The 22,330-nt window shown below is 42.0% G+C and overlaps 1 protein-coding gene across 2 annotated transcripts in view; it reads left to right on the top strand.

Annotated features, from left to right (window-relative positions):
• The window catches only part of syt12 (synaptotagmin XII), a 41,512-nt gene extending 21,049 nt beyond the window's left edge, over positions 1–20,463 (top strand). For both annotated transcript variants that reach the window (XM_049573568.1, XM_049573569.1), the window contains exons 3-8: positions 30–223; positions 1,377–1,781; positions 10,529–10,744; positions 13,407–13,527; positions 14,068–14,201; positions 17,498–20,463. In XM_049573568.1, the coding sequence (XP_049429525.1) occupies positions 30–223; positions 1,377–1,781; positions 10,529–10,744; positions 13,407–13,527; positions 14,068–14,201; positions 17,498–17,671 (1,244 nt within the window). In that variant the 3' untranslated portion in view covers positions 17,672–20,463. The remainder of the gene's footprint in view (positions 1–29; positions 224–1,376; positions 1,782–10,528; positions 10,745–13,406; positions 13,528–14,067; positions 14,202–17,497) is intronic.
• The last annotated feature ends 1,867 nt before the right edge of the window (positions 20,464–22,330 follow it).

Genomic DNA, 22,330 nt, shown 5'->3' on the forward strand with positions numbered 1-22,330 from the left:
CTTCGAGCACTTTTTTTTGTCTGTTTCAGTGGTGCGTAACCCGCCCGGCTGGGAGGTGGGGATCTACCTGGTGGGTTTCTTCGTGCTGCTGGGTGTGGCTGGGCTCAACATCTGGAAGTTGTGGAAATCTGGAACCTTCCCCGCGCCGTCCCCCTTCCCCAACTTTGACTATCGATATCTGCAAGAAAAATATGGAACCTCCTTCTCAGAAGTCAGACAAAAGGTACATTTACATTCATGCTACTTAGGGTGCTTTCACACCTGCCCTGTTTGGTTCGGTTCAGTTGAACTCAAGCCCCCAGAGTGCGAGTGCGATTCGCGCCTCGTTTTCAAACTGTATGGTTTGACTAAAATGAACAATGACAGCAATATAGTCCACGATGAGCAGCGCTAAAATCAACCTGCGTAGTTGTCCCTCCATTGTGACATTAGAAAGTGTCACATTTATCTTGCAAGTGTACTCTTCTTCAATGTTTGGTTTACTTCCTGGATTTTTCCCACATGGAAATTCTGACCAGTCAAGAGCAGCTTTCTCGCACATGACATTTGATCTGGTCTGCTTGTAAATGCGGCCGTGAGAACATGAACCAATTCTAAGTAATTACGCAGATTTGTCACAAAATGAGTCCCTGATTCACACCAAAGCAAGACAACTTGAGGTCTGAAAGCACCCTTAGAAACAAACAATGTGAGCTGTTCCATTTGACAGGGAGGAGAGATGTTTTGTGAAGTTGATTTTAGTGGTAAAATTACCCAGCTTCCTCTCTTGGAGCAAGTGATGAGCTATCATGAGGCACAAAGGGTCGAGAGTCTGCGGGTTGTCTTACCAAGTGAAGACTGCAGTTGATTTTAAAGACTTTAAAGGTTCCTGTGGCTGAAGGGTTTTTTTTTGCACTGCTTTTAGTTTCACCTTCAGAGTCTTGGGCCTCAATTGCACATGACTGACTATCTCTATTTGAGAAGATAATTCTGTTATGTTGAATTCATGATGAAAACTTTGCTTTTCTTGCATGCTTCCAGTGTACGAAGCACCCAAAAATAGAGAATACACGATTCTTGGTTAATTGAAATCTTAGCTGATGTTAACCCGGGTCACCTGTGAAGAATTTTCTCCAGTTTTGGGTTCTTAATTCAGCGAAGCGGCATTTGTATGCTCCAGAGTAAAGGACAAATTTCTTGAAACCCATGAAGACCACAAGACGCTAAGGATAAATCCATGTGAACTGTTTTTTAGGTGTACTTTTCTGACATAGAACTAACAGCTGAGTTCTTCTAGTAGTTGCAAACAGTTCATTGTGAGTTTGTTTTCCATCTCTGTAACCTAACCCTAACCCTATAAAATGTATTATTATCTTTTACTTAACTCCTCCCTGAAGCGAGTGGCTGCCAACAACCACCGGCGGACCTCCACCACCTCCAGCCGCAAACCCAGCCTGGCCCTGGGCGACACCCCAGACGGTTTCAGGGACCTGGGCCACCTGGAGCTGATGAGCAGGGAGCTGGACCCGACAGGCATGGCCCAGCTAAACCGCTCCATCTCCACCGACTCGCTCAGCTCCATCTCCTCCATCGCCAACAACTTCGGCCATGACTTCACGGTCGGCCAGCTGGAGGTGACGCTCGAGTTTGAGCCGTCTAGGCATCCGGGCCACGGGACGGGACTGCTCCACATCACTCTGCACCAGGGCAAAGACCTGCTGGAAAAAGAGGAGGGAGACTTCCCAGGCTGCTTCATCAGAGTGTCCCTGGGGCCGGAGGAGATCAATGTGGGAGTCACAAGGGTAAGACAGCTGTTGTCTTCTTGTGGTTATGTGAGTGTGTTTGTGACATAAAGGATATGAAGGAAAACCCACTGAAGTGATAAGGTGTCCAGCATGTGTAGCTGCTTGGTCTTGAGAGTGAAAACCTGACTTTGGAAACAGTTCTTTGACAAAAAACTGTACTTAAATAGATTTTTCTGGAACTTTCAACCATGCTAGGACTAATTTCATGTTTGAATTGTTTGGGCTGCACCTGGTGGACAGTGCTGTGTCTATCTGAATGGTAAAGTGATGGTGGCTAGCGTTCAGGAAATAATCACCGAAAGGTACAGAGTGTTTTAACACTATTGGCGCTATTAATCATTGTTTTTAAGAGTGGATTCCTTAGGACAAACGTGTATGTCCATGCAGGTGCCGGAGAACACATAGTGTACTGCAGGGATACTGTGCTTTTTTTGTAGGAAGCATTGCCCTACTTCTCTAACGCTAGGCTATAAACAAACTACACTGTGGTCGCATTACTTAAATGTCCACCACTAAGCTTCTAACTTGCGATATGATTCCACACGCCTATGTCACAGGTACAGTGTGTGACCTAAAAGGGAGGTTTGGGTTCAATAACTGCCACTGGGGAATATAACTGACCCAAATTAGCATGCAGACAACAAATAATTTATTGAAGCACAAGTGAAAGCAGTTAAAGCAAAACAAGTCCCAAGTCCCTGAGGAAGAATAAAATGTCACACAGTCCCGGTCCCTGCGTTAAGAAGGGTCCATGCAAGGCCTGGCCCAGAAAAAAAACAGGCCATTCCCAGCTTCACGCTGCAGCCCACGGCGGTCTCTAGTCCCTCAGCTCTGGCACTGCTCTGGTGACCCCGCGCACCTGCCCTGCACCACCTCATTAGCTGTCGAGACAGGTAGCAGGAAGCCCAGTGCACCAATCCCAGCTTGCTCACCCACAGTGCATTTCCAGGTCATTTAAAGAAACTCCACGAAAGCTTAGAGAGCTCCCACCTACATACAGCACCTTGACCAGGACCTATCACACATACATCCTCTCACACACACACCATCACCCCCTGACACCTACCTCCTCTATGAAAGCCTTTCCTCTTAGCTTGACCTGATCGAGCCAGAAGTCATGGAACTCTTTGAGTATGAATAGTTTGCAAGAGTGCAAACACAATGAGGTTGTAAAGGTGGACTAATGAGTAGATGAGTTTCTGTTTTCAGCGTGACGATGTCTGATGTCCTCTGCAACCTCTGTATTGCTTGTATTAATTCAAAACCACCACAAAGTCTGTGTGATTTCTTCCTGTGTTGGTGAGGTGGTGGGACCTTTTGCATGGGGACCAAAGTGGTTGATTTGTCACAGAGACAGTCAAAAAAAAGAAAGAAAGAAAAGCAGCAAATCCTCACTTTAGCACTATCGTGTGTGCTTTCAAGTGTGAGTGAATGTGCATACTTGTGCTATACTTTGCCTATGTTAACCCACTGATGGCAGTGTCGGCAGCCGGAATCAGGACAGTTTATTTGGCCTGATTGTGGGGTGTCATTCATACCTAGTCTCAGCTGAGTCAAGCAACTAACTGTAACCTGACTTATTTCCTCCGGCGAGCCGAGTTTGGGTCGTTGCTGGGCTGGGTCCTTTTATTCTACGTGGGAAATAAAGGCAATGCAAATGTTCATGCGTTTCAAAATGCCCTCATTCAACCCAGTCTCACTCTGAAGTCGCTGAAATCCAGACAAAAAAAATCTGTCCTTTAAAGGGAAATTTCGGTTTATTTCAACCTGTCTCCTATCGTCCTAAATTTGTTTCAAGTGACTAGTGACATAAAAATAATAGTTAGCATGTTAGCCGTTAGCCTAGATTCAGCCGGGGCGCATAGTAGCGTCAGACCTGTTAAAACGTAAGTGAACGGGCAACCTTCAAGTGCAAAGTTAGTCCACTAAACAAGCTTTTTTTCCCCACAAAGACTGCCTCATATCGCTAGGATAAATGTCAGAGAACATATAGAAAACGACATGTAAACGTGTTGTCTTACCTACTGGTGTGGTGCCATGTTTGTTGTTTACCATTTAGCTCTGCTTTCCAAAGCGCGGCCGAAATATCGCAAGAACAAGCAGCGATCTCATACCGTGCCTAAAATCTGGCGAGAACAAGCAGCAACAGCTGGAAGGCAGAACCGGACAGTAGCCTGAAAAGTTCATTCATTTATTTTATGAAAGATTTATAGAATAATGGCTGACTTTTTGCCAGACTTTGACTTTGTGGAGGAGGAATTTGATTTTGCAGAGTTTGATGGCTGCCCTTATTTATTTGAGCCAGAATACACTGACGAAGAGCTTCGTGAAATTGAAGAACGGAGGAGAGAGAGAGAGAGAGGCGCAACAGGTAGAGGACGAGAGAGGAGGAATGGCTGCTGCAAGGCTGCGTAGCTCTGGAGATTGGTGGTGTACCTGTGGATGCTGTGCCCCAGTGCCCACAGAAGAGGAATGCCTCTGTTGCAAAGAATGGGAGCGCTTGCAGTCTTATTTTCAAGGTCTGTGACCGAGGACGAGACACCTCCACCTGGAGTAACGTTAGTATTCAGCTGGGCTTTATCTGGAGCTCGCGAGATTTCAGGCACGGTATGAGATCGCTGCTTGTTCTCGCGATATTTCAGCCACGCTTTGGAAAGCAGAGCTAGATGGTAAACAAACATGGCAGCACACCGGTAAGGTAAGACAACACGTTTACATGTCGTTTTCTATATGTTCTCTGACATTTATCCTAACGATATCAGGCGGTCTTTGTGGAAAAAACGCTTGTTTAGTGGACTAACTTTGCACTTGAAGTATGCCCGTTCACTTACGTTTTAACAGATCTGACGCTACTATGCGCCCCGGCTGTATCTAGGCTAATGGCTAACATGCTAACTATTATTTTCATGTCACTAGTCACTTGAAACAAATTTAGGACGATAGGAGACAGGTTGGCATGATACGTGGCCGGACGCCGTTAAGGTTTAATGGGCAAGTAGGGTAGGTGGGAGTGGTGGTGGATGGGTCCAACAAACACCAACTTTCACCTGGGAGAGCGGTGTTTGTGTCCCACAAGATAATGAATCCAGACCCTGTTCTTTTTTCCTAAACGCCACACATGCTTTTGTTGTTCAAGGCAAAAAAGTCAAGTCCCGGAGTTTTACCATTATAGTGTGTTAATTTTGGAAGAGACTGTATGTAAACGGGAAATTCCCTGTGAAAACAGAAGTGTATTTTGAAAGACGACAATGCATGTAACAGGCAGAACTTGACACGGCGTCCCAGAACGACAACATCAAACGCACCCAGGGAACCTTTCAGCCTATGACCAAATGTCGATATGTGACGAGGTCGGAGTGAAAATGTGTTGGATCATTAGAAATATTAAAGAATGATTTAAGTTCCTCGTTAGAGATTTTCAGTATAACTGCCACCAGACTACTAATGGAGCAGAGATTCGGGACTGAGGGGCGAAATAAAATAAAAAAACAGTTTCTCAGATGGTTAATTAGCAGTTAAAGCGTGACGACTGGGCAAAGGACAGAGTATTAAAGTGTCTCCTGACGTTGAGGGAGAGCAGTGAGGCTGTTGCGTCTGAAGCGCTCTCGCTAAGGGGGCAGCTTTGGCTCACTTGAACTGTGTTGAAGATTTTAGCCCTGGCTGAATTTTAGACAGAGACAGTGATACGTCCCGCGGGGTGAGAGGCTTGATCCTGCAGCCTGACAAGCCAATCCTTTCCTGTCTGACGGAAGAGCCCATTTCATTTAGTTGAGTGGTGAGTCCTCTGGGAGCTGGATGCAGTCAGGGAGGTTGATTTCACGTCCTTTACCTTCACCAGGAGTAGACGTGATTGACTTTTTGTCAGTCTGAAATGTAACCTGTAACCTGTGTTGAGCTGCAATTTAGGTCACAATGATGATGATATGAAGCATTTTTTATGATGAGATTTGTAACGATCCTCACCATGAGAAGCAGACAGAGGGGTCTACAGTCTGTGTTTGAAGGATATATCCAGGTTCAAAGGACAAAGATAGTTAGAAGCTAAAGCCGAACTAGATATAGCCTTTACTATGCTGTTTCCTACCTCTCTATCCATCTAACCTCAACCCTTTGGTTAAGGAAACCCTAGACGGCACTATTACTCCCACTCATAGTCTCAAGTACGCACATCAAGGGATTGTAATATGTGAAATAGTGTAGGGGACATGTCCTCTGTGTCCCCCCATAAAGTACACCCCTGCAAACAGTCATGATCTAAAAACAGGATATATTAAGTTAACCATTATGTCAGAATGTCTAATAATTTTGATTTCACCTTTTCACACAAAGCGGTCACTACAGGGGACCGTTATTTAAAAGCCATTTTCTCGTATGTTCATGGGTTTCGATGCTATGGTTGCAGGTAAGCGACATACACTGCCACCCACTGGCCAGGTGTTGCAAGTGCAGCACAAATCTCTGAAAACCAAAATGGCCGATGGAGCACAAGAAATGTTGTGCTTGTCAGGAATTTATCTCCAAACTTACTATAATAGGAGACCCTTACAGGTAAATAAAATTTGTAAACATCAGGTAACATCTAAGAAGTAATATAGCTGTTAAAATTTTCAAGTATTTATTTTATGTTGCAAAGAACTTAATCCTCTGTCCGCTAAACTGGACATCATGCAGCACTGGCTTTATTTCAGCTACAATTATTACCATTACTGGAACCTTGCACTTCATCTGCAGTGACCTTTTGGGCTGTAAATAAATCAATTTATGTTATCAGACTGTGACTTGCAATTTTTGTGTCAAAAATTTTTGACAAGATTTTTGTATTTTCGTTTAACAGGGGGAGTTGTGTGAGAGGCTGAGGAGTCAAGAGGATGGAGCTGAATGAGGGAGGGGTGGTGCAAGAAGGAGGTGTAGAAAGAGAGGGGACAGGCTGAGGAGTCAAAGGCAGTGTTCTACGCTTTTGCACAGGCATTGAACAGTATTGGAGTATATTACAAAATATGTCAACACTCTAGATTAACAGCTTTAAAAAAATTCTTGACGGAAGAGGTCATAATTCATGCATCAAAGGGCTGAGTATTTTTATTCTTATCATGCATATTTTGTCCTGGCAGAAATGTGCACATCTTGATAGTTACCTTTTTTCAGATTCTGTGCTTTAAACAATTTTATTAAAAGCTTGAATCTAACATGAAGTGACCGTTCGGACAGGAAGAGAACAGGGCTACATTCCTCCATCTGCTACACCTGCCACTTGCCTTCTGCTCTTTGTGAGACTTTGCCAAAAAAATTCACTAATTCCTGCCTGGCTGTGAGTCATCAGCAGCTCGACTGGTGTGAACGTGGTTGTGTACAGTTTGTGCTGGCTGATAGGGGACAACACAGACTCACCAGGGCTCCCCTTTCTGAGCATGTTTTGTTGTATTAATGCGTTCAGGCTGGGTGTAATAATAATAATAATGGGAGCCTTTAGTGGCTCCCTCTTTAATGACGAGGAGTGGTGAAGACCAAAGAAATGCTGACATCAGCTCCTCTCGCCCTAATGGTCAAGCCAGCCTCCCTCTCTGTTTTCCTGTGCTTTCTCTCGCTCCCTTTCCCCTTCAGCATTTCTTTGTTGTCGCTGTCTTTTCATCCATCACCTGTCTATCACTCCCTCTTTCATCCCACTTTCCCCCTCGTCTCTTTTTCTCCCCAGTTATTCGCCATCACTGCTTGTTGCTTTTGTTTTGCCTGTAATAATGTGCATGCCACTCTTCTGACATTCTCCCTTTCTCTGCCTACTGTAGCTCAAACACACACACGCCTTCTGAGCTTTTATTGCCTCATTTTCACCGCACACATCGCCATTGTTATCCCCCTCAGCGATAAGCCCAACAGTGCAGACAGACATATTGTGGATGGAGTGCAGGTCTGTGTGCCGGGCTGCCAGCAGAGAGATACTGCCTGCTTTGGATGCTTTATATCTTTGTGTACATATTTGCACAGCGGCAGCAGCAGCAGCGGGGCCTTCTCTAGGTTCTGTAGGTGTTGGATGTATGATTATAGTGCTATTCAGCTGTTTGATAAGAGGCTCAATTCAAGGTCGGCCTCACAGGCTGATCCGCAGACCCTGTGCTCTGAATTCTTTTATTGTACAGTGAGTTGTTTTCAAAAAAGAACTCCTGCTGACCACAGCGCATGTTTTTGTTTTATTCTGTTTCACTGTATTCGTATGAAGCAGATTTATTCCTCAATGTATTTCACACTTCAATAACAACCATGGGTGTGAAAAGGGGCTATTATTACATCATCTCCTCCTCATTTACTAGTTGCCTGGTAACTTCCAACAGCTAAAAAACCCTTGTTTCAGCACGTGCTTTCTGATGGTCTGAAAACAGCATTAGCCACACAGCCGTTGCTGGTCACTGTGCAACCTAATCACCCAAAACTGTTGAAACTTTATGTTTACATTCGGGGGCATGATCCCAACTAAAAAACAATTGTTTTTCATATCACGATCTCCGCTGGAAAAACATGGATGTCTCAGTAAAAAAACAACTGTGATCCATGGCATGATCCCCACTGGAAAAACAAGGATGTCTCTGTAGGAAAAAAAAAACACTTTGCATGGCACTATCCCTGCTAGAAAAACAAGGATGTCTCGATTAATAACATCCGCTTTTCATGGAACGATCCCAGCTGGAGAAACAAGGATGTCTCGGTAAAAAACATCCGCTTTTCATGGAACGATCCCAGCTGGAAAAACAAGGATGTCTCAGTAAATAACAACCGCTTTTCATGGCACTATCTCTGCTGCAAAAACAGTGATGGGTCGCTAAAAATCACCTACATTTGGAGGATGAAAAACTGCTGGAAACACAGCAATTACCCAACAACAACCAGTTTTCTAGTTTGTTAGTCTCCAGTAGTGGTCTGCAGCTTGGCAGGTGTCTCGCCTTGGTATCACACCATCCATCATCCCCTCCACCTCCTGATGATGACAAAGTCAGCTCATATACTATGTCACTATTGAAATGTATTCATTCTCTCACTTAGATCTAAAGTCGTCATGATGTGCTCTGCTGGCCATGCCAAACTGCTTCCAAGAAAGTATTCTAAATTGTGACTAGTAAACCGAATCCCTAGGTTTTTAGGAGATAGATTTACAGGATATTTTTTTAAAGGATGATACCAAGTAAAAACATCCAGTGACAGCAGAGTGGGAGGAATGTGTCTGGACATGTGACTTGGTGTGAAAAGTATCGACTATGATCTTGTGCTCTCATTGTACTGCATGTTCTCAACAATGCAGGCCCCAAGCGTTTATCAGAAAACTGTAAAAACTGTCTCTCTGCAGAGTCTTCTACATTATGACATTCTTCTGGTAAACCACACGTTGCATATTTGGTTTGTTGTTGCTCCTTATCGTTGAGCTAAGTTCAGTTTTATGGCTTCACTGTCTGACTCATTTACCCTGATAATTTTGGTTTTATTCACAAAGATTTTGAGATATTACTTTAGATTAAATGTGATTAGATTCACCTTTATTGTCAAGAAGCAGCAGTACAACAAAATGCACATGGTATCAAACCAGAAAGTGCAAACAGCAGCAAAGTGCATGTTAGTGTATACATATATGTGTGTGTGGTGATGAAGTTGATGAAGCAATAAATATTAGAAATGAGTTAGAACAAGAGGAAGAGTCACAGGTGCAGATTAAGTAAAAAAAAAAAAAAGGAGATAGGAAAATAAATATATAGATAATTTAAAAAAACAACAAAATTAAATTAAATTGAATAAATCTCTTCCAACCGCCAGCCCCTGTCTCCTTTTTAAAGTCAATTCAATTGATTAAAAGTTAAATAAAATTGCAGGGGTTTCCCCATTTCAGTCGACCCCAGACCCTGGGGAGGGGGCTGACTGATGGAGGCCACCACCTGCTGCTCCTTTACCTATATAGAACAACCCCCAGACCCAATGGGAGGGGGTCTGTTGGTGAGGTTGTAGGTGTGTGTGTGCATTCGTCAAATCAAATGGTCCTTTTTTCTTTTTTTCCCCCCAGTACTGTTTCCCCACCTCTATCTTTTTCTTTCATGTCTCCTCTATAATTTCTGACTCTCTAGGTGGGAGAGTGAGGTCAGGGTAGGGTGATGGCGGTGGTGGTGTGGTGTTGGGGCGGTGTTAGGCAGGGGCGAAGGAAAGGAAAGGGGAATGGATGTAACTTTGATATGTGTGGTTTGAACAGTGAATAGATATCTGCCTCTGCGATTTCAGGCTGCATTTTGATACGTCACAGGTGAAGATAATTTAGTTTGTGGTGCTGAACTGTATGTGATGCTTTTGTTTGGGCTATTAAAAAATAAATGAATGTAAGGTCAGGCGAAAAAAGAGAGGATGGAAAAGGATCCAATCTGTGGACCAGAGGTTTTTGAGCATTTAAGTGAATTAATAATTTAATCATCATTTAATAAATAAAAAGTGTTTGTTCATTTTGTGCTTGACAGCCTGACTCTGAAGTGAAGTGAGTCAGGGAGAGGATTAACAGATGTTACAGACCACATCTTTTCTTGTAAAGTTAGATTATCGTCTGATTCTTGTGATTTATCTTACAATCACTGCGAGCAACAACTTTTGTGCAGATGTTTTTATTACTACTGTGTTTACTGTGCCAAAATCATAAGTGGCATTCAGCTCACTTAAAACTGAAACAGTTAAATTATCTACAAGGTGAATGTTAATACATCCTAATAATCTCCTGCCTCTCTCAGGTCCAGACGAATGCATTCACCGTGATTTTCGATGAACACTTCTCGATCCCCATGGACTCGTCCTTCCTGGAGGAGTACAGCCTGCGTTGTGCCGCTTTCGGTATCGATGCTGACGAGAGAAACATCAGTGCGGGGATAGCAGATCTCAAGCTGTCGGACCTGGACCTGACCATCAGACCGTTCAACGCCTGGCTCTACCTTCAAGATGTCAATAAGGTGAGTTACAAAACAGTAATGTGTCATAGTGTATAGTGTGATATGATGCAATGCAAAATGGAAAAAAAAACAATGCCATAATAGATTCTACAGTTTAAGGCAGAGTGAGGCTAATTTCCAGTATGACATGTACGGCCTTCTACAGTGAAGTATCTTAATACTGTATAAGAAAGCATGGTGGTGTCTGAGAGCCCCTGCTGGACGTTCAGCAGAACTACATGTCACATTGAATAAATAAGAATCAGAGCTGAGCCACAGTGGGTTCCTTGCTAAATTTAATCTATAACGTATTACAGATTATTATCTCACAAAACATCCCAAACTCTCACTGGTGAAAAGAATCCAAACATGAATTAAAGCTGTAGTTGGTAACGCTCACCAAATCTGCATAGTAGTACATGACAACGATAATCTGTAAAATCATGTTCCTCTGCCTCCTGCCACTGCTTCAAGTGACATTTGCTGGAGTCCACCACACCTGAAGGAAACAACCAATCACAGCTGAGTAGTCTCTAAAGCAGCTCATGAACTGCGGTTGACTGTCAGACTAGGCAGCGCTGATCAAATTTGAATCGAGATTCTGTCACGGCATTGCTAATGTCTCACCTCAGATGTTTTCAGAAACATATTTTAGTGTACTGGTAAGCTGTCTGCGACACCAAGGGTCAACAGGCCCGAGTTTCTGCCCCTACCTGCTGCCTGGCACACAATCCACCCAGCCCTGATGCCAGTCCCTGCAGGTAGTGGGCCCACAGGGTGGTGGCTCCATGTTATTTATTCGAGCTGAGCCCACAGTCCAAGGCCCAACCCAGTTTCACTTCGAAGTTGTTGAAATCCGGCTCTATGGCAGTGATTTGCAGCGTCAGACACTGATGAAAAAAGCCATCCTTTAACGTTGGCATGATACGCAGCCAGTCGCCGTTATAGTTTAATGGCGCTCGGCAGCATCAGGGGCCAACAAGGCAGGACACGAACGAAAGTTAAGGTGGTGAAGGTCCGAGTAGGGCAGACGAGAGGGGTGGTGGATGGGTCCAACAACCACTGACTTTTACCCGGGAGAGCAGTGTTGGTGTCCTGTAAGATTATGAAGCCAAACCCTGCTCTTTTTTCCTAAACCCAAACACGTGCATTAGTTGAGTAAGAAAAAAGTCAATTCGCGTTGTTGTACTGACGTAGTGTATTTATTTTGAAAGAGACTGTATGTAAACAGTAAATTTCCTGGTAAAACAGAAGTTTATTTTGAAAGACAGTAGACAGAACTTGACACAGTGTCTCAGAGCGTCAGCAACCAACGCATCCAGGGTACCTTTCGTGTCTTATCAGGACACGGAAGGTCCATGACCTAACATCAATATGTGATGAGGTCGGAGTGAGAATCACGAGGACACGTAAACCCCTTCACCACATTAAGGTAGCGATTCTAGGAGGGGGACATACCTCTCTCACTTATAGCTCAGCTTGTGTTATACCAAATGTTTCTTGAGTGTTTTATTCCTCTTGATATTTATGAGTTTTTCTTTTTTACTTAATTTAACATTCAGCAATAGAGCATGTACAAGGTACGGGCACCTCCAACTGGTAGGAGGCGCCGGGGCAGACCCAGAAAATGCTGGAGGGATTACATACCTCGTCTGGCCTGGGAACACCTTGGGGCTAGAAAGCGTAGCTGGGGAGAGGGATGTCTGGAATACTTTGCTCAGCCTGCTGCCCCCGTGACCACGATTAGTGAATGAAAATGAATAATGGATGTTTAGCTGTATTATGAAAAGGTTTGCTCCGGCCGGTGGGCGTTGCTTCATTTTCATCTTGACTGTTTCCACAGTTGTTGGGTCACAAACTTTATCATTTTACAGCTAAACAGTCATTAAAATATGTTTCTGGAAACATTTGAGGTGAAAACAGGCAATACATTAACAGAATATTGACTCGTATTTAATCAGCGACAGTTTGACCGTGATTTACAACCTGTGAGACATGATTGACAGCTGTGTTAGAGACTCCTCAGCTCTGATTTTTGGATTCTTGCAATTGCTCTTAGCATCACTATGAGGAGAAGGAGGAACATCGTCAGTTTAATTAAATATGACATAAATTTATTTTTATAAAAGTTACCAGCTGTAGCTTTAAAGTGACCAAGAGCAAATGTGATCGATCATTAGACTCAAGACTCCCTCCTCATCATCCTCTTAAACAAACTGACTCTTGTAGTCTCACATTGTTATTACAGCAGTATCAATGGCTGCGGAGCCTGGAGTGTGCCAATGGAATAATTACAAGCTTTTACTGTGTTTAATTATAACCAGTCAACACATTTAGCAATTTTGAAAAGCAATTATAAATTGATTCATTAAATTTGAATTGAGCTTATGCACCACTTAAAACAAAACAATAAATATTAAAGCTCATTACATGAAGCAGTGGTTAATCATATTTCCTTATTCTGTATTTAAATGATGAACTAGCTAATACTAAAATGCAACTGCACTTTTTAAAAGGCTTTATTTATAGAGATTGTTTCCATTTATCAGACAAGATATTAATATGAGCTTCAATCTCAAGGTAGGAATAATTACAGAAATATAAAGATAACTGTAAGGAAGAGAAACTATCTATCTGTGTGGCTCATGTCATGTTAAACTTAACGTGTGGTGTAACTCCGCAGGCTGTGGATGCAGTTGGGGAGATCCTGTTGTCTCTCAGCTATTTGCCGACAGCAGAGCGCCTCACAGTGGTTGTTGCCAAGTGCAAGAACCTGGTGTGGACCAACAGCAAGAACACAGCAGGTCAGGGACGTTTGTTTGTTCAATGTTGGTGTTTTATATGTTAATGTGTGTGAATGGGAGCTAGCTGCTAGTCTGTTTTTCTTTGCATGACTCTAATATGACTGTTTGTAGAACTACCTATAATCTGTGTGCCTCTGTCTGCCTTTGCATCTATCCACATTTTTCATAAACGCTCATATCCAGCGACTGAATACAACACTTACTGACTCAGTAATCACACACTCTTAATGTCAACTCCCAGAGGACACATTTATTCATATCCAGACAGGCAGATGGGACTTAAATGACTTGTTCATCACATTAAATGTCCGGATAAGTGCCACAGTAACATTGTACCGATAAAGGTCACCCGCTGAAATGCTGTCATTATCATCCACAGAGATAATTATGTGCACAAGACTGTGCCTCTAATTGATTACTCTTTAATGAGGAGTTTATTACATGCTCTGTGTGCGTGGGTGTGTGTGCATGTTTGTACACGTGTAGCTTGGGTTGTAGAAGCTTAAAAATGCTGCCATATTTGCTCATTCTCGTCATCAGATCCGTTTGTCAAAGTGTATCTCCTGCAAGACGGCAGGAAGATCAGCAAGAAGAAGACTTCCACCAAAAGGGACGACACAAACCCCATCTTCAATGAAGCCATGATCTTCTCTGTGCCGTCCATCGTCCTGCAGGTGAGACTTCAGACGTGGCAACAAACCAGTCCTGCGTGATGAAACTTTATTAATCCACATGGGGAATTTAGGTCAGGGGGAAAGATAAGATAAAACTGTAACAGAAACGGAATAATAAAGCAATATTACTGAACTCTTAACAGCAGTATTTGAACATGAATAGTTTTGCAGTTAGATGTGCACAGGTATGAACATGCAGCTGACAATTATTACATGTTAAGTTGACTGTATTTATTTATTAAACCCATATTTATTCAGGTAAGTCCCGCTGAGATCAACAGTCTCTTTTGAAAGGGCGTCCTGGCCAGGACAGCAGCACCCAAAAAGTTACACAACAAGAACATTTAAGATATACAGTAACATGGTGAAATATTAGAACACCTACGCACAATGACAAGAAGCAACTGACTCATTCATCCTTGTACTAATGAGAGCTTTAAAAATAGGCGAGGTGGAGAGACCAATTCATGTAGTTTCTTTTTGAAGGTTATTCTAAGTGAGAGGAGCACAGCACATAAAAGCTTTCTTTCCCAACTCAGTCCGTGCATTAGGAACAGACAACAAAACTTGCGTGTTGAGATCTCAGACTGTAGCTACAGTCAGATCTCTGCTCAGTCAAAGTACAACTGTACAAAGGGGGTTTACTCAGTATGACTTCATGAATGAACAAATAACAGTGACTGAGCCTACATAAGGTCAAAGATGGCCAGCCAGCCCTGGAATAAAGTGTACAAACATAGTTTTATATTGTCCAAACTTTCTCAGTCATGTTTGTCAGGTCTTACTTTATTGTGTTACGTGTACATTTGTGTAGTGTTTTGTGCATATGTGTTAACAGCTCTCTTAAAAAGCGAGAGGTCCTGGTTAGATAAAGGTGAAATAGATACATGATACAGTATTTTGAATTTAGTGGACACAGAAGGAGCAACAAGACAGGTGCTGTGTTTCAAATTGCACCACTTCTTTTTACTTTGCCCTTACAAAGTTCATACTGTTACATGCACACAATTGGTACATACTTTGTCATAACATTGCAGTATGAACTTTGACCCTACTGTTCATATATCCATTACCCTGGAGATAAAACTAAAACACATCCACTAAGCTTGCCAGAGACAGAGGTCTGCTACTTTGCAATTTTTTTAACTTTTAAGTTATAACTGCTTATATTGCAGATTTTAACATATACACAACAGTAAAATGACATATGTATTTCTCTGTCATTGTTATTTTCATAGTTATGTCTTTTTCTATGGTTATTTTGTTCTCTTAAACAATTAATATTTCTATGATTACTATTCAGTGGCACAGTGGAACAATGGTTAGCATTGTTGCCACACAGCAAGAGGATTCCTGGTTCGAACCCAGGGTGTGGGAGCCCTTATGTGTGGCGTGGGTTTTCTCTGGGTACTCCAGCTTCCTCCCACAGTCCAAAGACATGCAGGCTGGGTTTATGGGTGACTCTAAATTACCGTATATTTCCAAATAGTCGCCCAGTGGCAAATAGCCGCCGGGCACCTAATAGCCGCCGGGGTTTGACCCCATTTTGCGTATTAAACGCCGGTCCGATTAAACGCCCATGGGAAATACAGCTTCTACAGGCTTGCCATAGCTTACTGTCAGGACTCAGGGACCAGAATTCGGGATGGCGGACCATCGGAATGGTGATATTTTGGTGTGGCGGCCTGTAACTGTTGGTTAACCCTTTGAAACCTGGAGCGACATCACTTTTCTTGTGATGGTTTCAAACGCCTTTCACAAGTATTTATACCTTTGAACCCTGAGCTAATTGGTGTGATTTCTTTCAAAAACATGGGAAAGAAGGTAATGAGCGACTTGGTAAGAAATGTAAAAAAATTGATTTAGATTTTTTTTTTTAAACTATCTTCTGACTTTTTTATTATTATTACATTTTGAAATTATGTTAAAGAGTTATTAGGATTTTTATGCACTCTTTCCATGTAATTTCCTTGTTTTTTTAATTTTCTTTCTTTCTTTTTTAGTTTTTTTATTTTCTTTACTGATTTTCTTGTTTTTAATTTTCTCTTTTTACTAATTTCTCGCAATTTTTTGTGTCACTTCTTCTGTTGTCGGTCATTGCCATCTTCCCACATTTTTAAAAGAAATCAAGTCAATTTGCTTAAGTTTCAAAGGGTTAAATGGCCCGTTCGGTTGGTATTCAAATAACTGGGGCTTTACAGGTATAATGCAATAGCCCCACCCAGCGGTGAAACCCGTGTACACGTGTACACGAAAAAATGACCCACTCTAAATGTTAAGAGATTTTTGTACACAAACTCACCCCTACATGATACAGTATTTTTGCACTAAAAACATACTGGACAGGAACTCTAACCAAATAACAGCCTGGTGCAGGTTGGTGCAAAAAAAAAAAAAAAAAAAAGTAAAAGCCTTGAGCAAATAGCCGCCTGGTTCTTTTAAACGCCTGGGGTCAAAATCGATTTTGTGAAATAAACACCTGGGCTACTATTTGGAAAAATATGGTATCCATCGGTGTGAATGTGCGCATGAATGGTTGTTTGTCTCTATGTGTCAGCCCTGTGATAGTCTGGTGACCTGTCCAGGGTGTACCCCGCCACACACCCAGTGTCATGGAGCCCATCCCAGCTGACACTGGGGTACACAAAACCACAAATGTGAACCTCATGGTGGCACAAGAGAAGTGAAGTTTTTTAGGAGTCATTATCTGGGTATCACGGATATATGTGCCAAAGGTCATAGTAATCCACCAATAAGCTGTCAAGGCATTTCCCCGAAGCCAAAACTACCAACCTGTTGGTGCACTAGTGGAAAACGTAAGTGGATCACCAAAGTCTTCAGGGTTCTTCCTCAGGAGTCCATGAATGTCTGTACAGAATTTTGTGGCAGGCAGTCGAGTAGTTGTTTCAGTATTTTAGTTTTCAGGACCAAAGTGGTGGACTGACTGACAGCCAGACTGTGGATATAAAACTGATATAAACACATCTACTGTATGACAACATCATTAAAATCTTCCTGCAGTATAAAAGGTGCATTTTAAATGCATGGATCAGTCAAGCACTCAGCAACTGCTCTTACACTCGTGGCTGTTTACAAAATGAGCCAAATAGTAATAAAATAAAATGTGCGTAAAAGGTGATGAGGTTAAAATGCCAAAAACAATACAAGTACTAATTGGTGTTGTTAAACATGCCCATTTAACGGATTCTAGAAAGATCTGGATGAAACAGTCTGTAAAGAAGCTGCTGAGTCATTCTTACACAGCAGTTTGTGTAACGCTGTACTGCTGTTTGCAGGAACTCTCTCTGAGGGTGACAGTGGCAGAGGCCACAGACGACGGCCGGGGCGAGAACCTCGGCCATGTGATCATCGGCCCTGAAGCCAGCGGGATGGGGATCACCCACTGGAACCAGATGCTGGCCACTCTGAGGAAGCCCGTGTCCATGTGGCACCCTCTGCGCAGGATCTAGCTCTCTTTGCCCTCGTGCAAACCCAACCTGTTTCAAGTAAAACACTCGCTTCTTCACCTTCCTTTCACCTCTCCCCTTATTTGGTGCCATGCTCAGATCTGTTTTAAGTAAGATAAGAGTTTTTGGCACACAGGAGGATTCTGTGTGGAGTATGTGTCGCTCTGCTGGTGTGTAAGCAATTGGAGTAAACAACACCTTCTCTTCATGTAAGGGGGAGGAATCTGAAAAGCCAGTGTTTGACTCTGAACAGGGTGTTTTTATTGATCCATGGATCGATTATACGCTTAAATCCTGTCCTTAGTATTTGGCTTCATTCTGGCTTGGTTGCATTGTGTGTGTGAGGGTGGAAGGAGCAGTGCATTTCCAAAATTACCCAAATTACACACTGAAAGTAATGATGAGTTTTCGAATGGCTCACCTTCTACGTCCTTACCTTGTCCCCTTGGCTTGAGAATTGTGCTAAATCCCGATTCTCCACAGGAGAAGACATGGATATGTGGATACCCTTTCCTGTCTCAAAAGTCTCTGGTGCATTGTATGAGGGTGGAAGGGGCAACACATATCCCAAATAACCCAAATTACACACTGAAAGTTACTGATGAGTTTTCAATTGGTGTCCATCCTGCGTTCTTACCTTGTCCCCTTGGACATGAATATGTGGATAGTTTTCCCCTGACAGCAGAGGGGATATGGATTTGTGGATGGTTTTCCCTTCTAAGTAGTCTCGGGTACATTATGCATGAGGGTGGAAGGATATATCCCAAATTACCCAAATTATACACTAAAAGTAATGAGTTTTTAAAATGGTTTACTTCCTACATCCTTACGTTGTCCCCTTTGCTTGAGAACTGGCCAGAACCCAGAGTCTCCATGACAGCAAAGGAGACGTGAATAGTTTTTCCCTTCTCAAAAGTCACGGATGTATTGTGTATGAGGATGGAGCACGACATATCCCAAATTACCCAAATTATACACTGAAAGTAACAGTGAATTCTCAATTGGGGTCCACTCTGCGTCCTTTTTTTTTTTTTTTTTTCTCTCACTGAAATCAACTGATAAGTTTTAAAATGGTGTCCGTCCCATGTTCTCACCTTGTCCCCTTGGATTCAGAATTGTGCTGAGTCCCAGTTCTCAATAACAGCAGAGGGGAGATGAGTATGTGGATAGTTTTTCCCTTATTTCTCAGATGCATACTTCGTGTGGGTGGAAGGAGCAGTGCATATCCCAAATTACCCAAATTACACACTGGAAGTAATGAGTTTTCAAACAGTGTGCATCCTACGTCCTTACCTTGTCCCCTTGGCTTGAGAATTCTCCTGAATGCCGATTCCCAACAAGAGGACACGTGAATACTTTTTCACTGTCTCAAAAGTCTTGAACAGAAAATTCAATTGGGCTTCTATGTGAATTTTAATTAACGAAAGGAGCCCAGCCTCAGCAGGCGTAACCCCCCCCTCTCTGCATGGTGCCTACTCTGGTTGTAGCCTGTTCTAGCTGTCTAGAGAATGACCGACTGGACGGAGGGGTGATATCGCCTCTCTTTCAGGAAAACACTCATTTGTCTTTTCAAACCAGTCATCGATTGCACCTACTTGATTGATTTCGTAGCGGTTTTAGAGCAGAGTTGAGTTAGCTCTATTGGATTTGCTTGTGTAATTTGTTAACAGTGAGAGTGACAAATAATAGAGGTTTTCAGTATTTATTGTGCTTTTGAAAAGAAAAAAATCCAGGGACTCTTATCCAGGTGAAATAATTGTAATTTGTAGCAGTTGTTACAGGGTGGCCAAATCAGATGTAATCAGCATATAAATACCACATTACATTGTTCTATTTTTACCATGATTAATGCAATACAAGTTGCATAGGCATATTTAACAGTGTAAATAGTGTACTACAACATTCTGGTCATTGTCATTTTTTTCCTCCAAATTTTGGGTGCAAATCATGTTTTTCATAGTATTACACTTTAATAAACATCAGACTCCAACCTCACTTACAGAACACTATATTTAACACAAATGTCATTGCTGATCAGTGAATTATTATCAAAACACCTCTGGGAATTTAACTTGTGATGTAAAGTATACTAACCCCTTTAAATGGGTTTACAGTTCTTTTTGTCTTAGAGGAAACACCTTGATATTCTGAATTAATCCGTAGTTGTTTTTCACCAGGCACTTGTCACACTCATTTTAGCATTTGTCATCAATTAAGATACCTGCAAACTTTGTGTTAGCACTGAGGGCGTTCCTGGTGAAAGTACGTGGAGCTACTCTGCAGCTTGACACCTGAATATTGCTTCATGGGTAAAATGAAGATGTGACAGGGGTCTCGTAACCGTCAGAATGTCAAGGTGGCTTTTTATCTGTCTGAGATATTCTCTACAACATTGTGCAATAGTGCTGTTTTGTTGTAACTTTTGAATGTGAATTATCATGTGAAATATCTGCTAACTCAAGTATCATCAGCCTTACGCACTGTTGTGATTTTCCTTTCGATCAAGCGGGACCTAGTCTGTGTTTTCGGTCGAGTTCTGATCGCATTCCTCACCTCACTTTGAAAATCAATCCAAAAATAACACACCCGTGGTCATATAATAGACAATATTTCCTACTGTGCCAAATAATGAAGCAATATTTTCATTTACAATCAGCATTTGCATTTGATTCAACAAAGCTGTAGCCTACATTCGACCATGCATGAAGTTATTTAGCACTTGATGTGAATGTGCCTCAAGAATACAGTGTATTGTGTGAATGCTGTTTGAAATAAAAGCAATTCAACAGTAATGGTCTGACCACGTGTGTATCTTGCATAGACTGTAAAAATAATGGACGTAGCAACCGTGACATCACCCATTGTTTTGTGGACTGCCGTCGCCATCTTGGATTTCTGGAGTCAGAGATACAAATGTTTGCAAACCTGTGGGAATGGCGTGTAGGCCTGGAAACTCCAGAGACCCCAAAGATGTTTGGAGATATCACTGTGTTCAAACGGGGTCATGGTCGAGTTCAAGAGAAGAGTCTTTATGTTGTTGGTATTCACGACCTCATAAGTGGAAATTTTCACAGAGCTCCAGATTCGTGTTCACGACCTCCCATGACGTAAGCACGAGCTCACGAGTTCCATTTGAACGCAGCATATACAGTACAGCGGTGGAAGGTCTGTTCAGTACAAGTACTTTGTTACAAGTAATGGTCCTGCATTCAAACTTTTACTTAAGTAATTGGCTACTTAAAGTACCAAATTTTAAGGCATTCATTATGTCCACATCACTTTAATGTTGCAGCTGGTACAAGTGGACCTAATTTGACTTGTTTCATGTATATGGTAGGTATATTAATATGCCATAATCCATTAGTTTATTTATATTTTGAATGAATAATCTAAATCTGCAATGTAATTAGTAGCCCAATTAAAGCCATTAAATAAATGTAGTGGAGTAAAAGGTACAGTATTTGCATTCAAAATGTGGTGGAGTAGAACTATAATGTAGCGTAACATAATGATACTAAGGTGCAAGTATCTGAAAATTTTATTTCTAAAAGGAGACGTCTTCAGTATCAGGACTCACCTTAAAGAATAACTTTGGCATTTGTCAATTATTTCCTCATGTAAATTGATCAAAGAGACTGATGTTAAGAACAATTTTTGAAACTGTTCCGGATATTTCAAGGCGACAACAACCACACCAGATCAAGTGAAAGGTAACCAGACACTGAAGACATTTACAATAACAGTCTGAGTCGCTCTGTGTCAAAAAATAACCACTTTTAATGGACATAAAGTGACAATGTTCAGTTGCCCCATCTGCCTCCATTGCAGCTTGTTCTGCGGCTGCCGGTCACTGCCGGCTCCCTCAGTACTGGACCAATTTAAAAAATTGTTCTTCACATCAGTCTCTTCGATCCATTTACACGAGGAAATAGCATCCAGGTTGAAAAATGCCCAAGTTATCCTTTAAGCTGAGTCCTGCTTTATTACCTGATATTGAAGACATCCCCTTTAAAAACAGAAGTCTGAGGTACTTGCACTTTACATCGGTATCATTATGTTATGCTATGTTATGCTTTTACTCCACTACATTTTGGAGGCAAATACTGTATCTTTTACTCCACAAAATGTATTTGGTGTTGCTAAATGGGCTACTAATTACATTGCAGATTTTACAGAGAGAAATGGGGTCCATGTTGAAAAACACCAAAAACACCAAAGTTATGCTTTAAGGCAGGCCTGTCAAACTCATTTTAGTTCAGGGGCCACATACAGCCGAGTTTGATCTCCAGTGGGCCGGACCAGTAAAACCATTACATAATAACCTATAAATAACAACACTTTTAAATTTTCCCCCTCATTTCCACAACAAATAATGATCAGCCTGCAATATCCTCAGAAAAATATGTGCAAATTCAACAGTATGTCTCACATTTTTCCCACATTCAGTCAGTCTACCACTCACTTTCATTACATGTACATTTTTTAAAATAATTTTCCACTAAAGTGGGAGCTATGGAAGAAGCAGGTTAAGTCGTCCCTTGTCTTATAAACCATTTACAGTCTAAAGTTGTGTCAGTGCCTCAGCAGCAGGGTTCCACCAATATAGTTTTAAGACAGAAGTGTGATACAGATTCTTTTGTACTGAAGCTACTGGTTGATAAT

This window comes from Epinephelus fuscoguttatus, linkage group LG4 (genome assembly GCF_011397635.1).
Source record: "Epinephelus fuscoguttatus linkage group LG4, E.fuscoguttatus.final_Chr_v1".
NCBI lineage: Eukaryota > Metazoa > Chordata > Actinopteri > Perciformes > Serranidae > Epinephelus > Epinephelus fuscoguttatus.